General features: G+C 50.3%; 1 protein-coding gene across 3 annotated transcripts in view; it reads right to left on the bottom strand.

Annotated features, from left to right (window-relative positions):
- The window catches only part of setd5 (SET domain containing 5), a 42,580-nt gene that overhangs the window by 2,682 nt on the left and 37,717 nt on the right, over positions 1 to 2,181 (bottom strand). For all 3 annotated transcript variants that reach the window (XM_015401451.1, XM_015401450.1, XM_015401452.1), the window contains 3 exons: positions 503 to 711; positions 320 to 426; positions 166 to 239 (listed from right to left, as the gene is read on the bottom strand). In XM_015401451.1, the coding sequence (XP_015256937.1) occupies positions 166 to 239; positions 320 to 426; positions 503 to 711 (390 nt within the window). The remainder of the gene's footprint in view (positions 1 to 165; positions 240 to 319; positions 427 to 502; positions 712 to 2,181) is intronic.

A 2,181-nucleotide genomic window follows, 5' to 3' on the forward strand; every position in this document is an offset into this window, starting at 1 on the left:
GTCCAATTCCTGCTGTAAAGCGTCCAAAGCTGAAGTGTGGATCTGGCTGGTAGGTCCGCCGTGGAACGGAATCTAATCTGAATTTACTTTTACTTTCTGTCACAAAATCTCCCCGTCAGAAAAAAACCCCTCCTTTCTAGATGCAGGTGAAACCCTGCAGACTACCTGGTGTGAGAAGACTGGGTTGCTCTTTGTGGAAGACGCCACGGGTCCCGCTCGCCTCTCGTATCGGTCAGCATCTGGGAACAGAGTAAAGCATCAGAGACGGACTCGGTGGGTTCTTTCGTTTCTCTGAAACATGGAAGGTCTCTGCTTTTACCCGGCTCTTTGTCTGCTGAGCCGTCGCTCTTCCTGTAAATGCGATCCATCTTGATGCTCAGGACTCGCTGACCTTCCCTTAGACGCTCGACCGTGGTCGGGACCATCCTTTGAACGACACCAAGCCGGCTGTGATTTCTCTGTTACCATGAACGCGCTTTGAAATGTCACCGCGGCTTCTCACCACTGGTTGTTGGACTCCTCCCGTTTGGACTTCAGCGACGTCCTGTGGAGGTCTGAATGGCTGGCCTCCTCCGGGGGCGGGGCCAGAGGGTTGGAGTGCGGGGAGGCCGGGGGCTGCCTCTGCTGATGGGAGTCAGGCCTGCTTCTGGCTGCTGCTTCAGACTCACGGCTGCTGCCCGCCTTCCTCTTGCGGTATTCCAGCAGAGACACCTGAAGGAAGAGGAGGTGTAATGAAGATCAGGCTGCAGACACCTCCCATCGCTCTGTGATGCCAGGCGGCCAAACCAACCACATTATTCTGACAGATGACAGGCCACATGCAGCACTACCCACATCTGCTGTCTGGAAGGAAACAAACAAATCTCCTGGCCCCGTTTCCTGGCCCTGGACTCTGACTTTGAGCTCCTCCTTACGTCTCTGCTGTGGAGCGATTGTGTTCGCTTTGAACATAAGGCAGGCAACGGAGGACGCAGCACGCCATGATGCAACCACGCGCAAAACTCCACAGAAACACACAAAGGTTCACAGGGGGTTCGAGCACACACACACACACACACACACACACACACACACACACACACACCTCCACTGGTAACAATGATTCGGCTGCATGTCATCAGCAAAGAAACAAACAGGGAGGTCACCACATGGTCACAGCGACATGGATGGTCTGGCCTTGGAATGAAAACAGGACTGCCAGCGTTTATGAAGCAGTAATGGAGCTCCTTTCTACAGCCTGTTCTGTTTAGGAGGAACAGCTGGACAGAGATTAGATCAGAAGCAGGTTCAGGCCAGCGGCTGGGCGCCCAGCGCAGAGAACGCTTCGTTCACGCCGCACGCGCTTTCAGCAGCAGAAGCAGCCGTTGTTCTGTCAGACCAGCATACCATTTCTTCCCGTGATGGATGGATTTCTTCATCCAGCTGCAGACTGTCACTAAAATCATTTCATTTATAAAATCCCTGAGGTCTACTTCACCCTAATCAACTGTCTTTAGATGCTGATCTCTGTGAGATGAGTTCATCTTGGTAAATGTAAAGGAGTCTGACTCTGCCAATGTCTGAAAGAGCCCAGATCCTGCTAAATCCGCTTCTCTGAGCCTCTAACTGTATAATAGTGCTATTATTTCACCAGAGCAATGAAATAAGCGGTATTTGATGCATCTCTGAATAATCCCTCTGAGTTGTGCTGTCTGAGCAGCAGCCCCTGCCTGTCCCTCCAGGAAGCGCCTACCTTAACTGCGCTGCGCCCGTACCGTAGTCGGACAGTGACTTCATCCGATGATGAGAGGCAGAGCGCCGTGATTCCAGCGGCTCCTTTACTAGCTAATCTGAACAGGGCAATAACTTTTCTTTTTTAACTCATGCCTAAATAATGAGAATCCAGTTTTTAGGCTCTGTTCAGCCTTCAGAAGTGGTTTAATACGGTGAAATCATGAAATAGGCGACTTCACTGTAAAGAAGAGGGTTCTTCTTTGGGGACGGAAGAAAACTATTTGATTTAGACAAATTTATACCCATGTAGCGCTAAAGGTATAATAGGGGACTTTGAAAGGCTTAAAAAGCAGGTTAAAGCATCTCTAATAACATCCTAAACCAGTTAGTCTATGGTGTGCAGTTTGGATCCTAAACCAGTTAGTCTATGGTGTGCAGTTTGGATCCTAAACCAGTTAGTCTATGGTG

Source organism: Cyprinodon variegatus, unplaced genomic scaffold, assembly GCF_000732505.1.
Source record: "Cyprinodon variegatus isolate N-32 unplaced genomic scaffold, C_variegatus-1.0 Scaffold1220, whole genome shotgun sequence".
In the NCBI taxonomy this organism is placed as follows: Eukaryota; Metazoa; Chordata; class Actinopteri; order Cyprinodontiformes; family Cyprinodontidae; genus Cyprinodon; species Cyprinodon variegatus.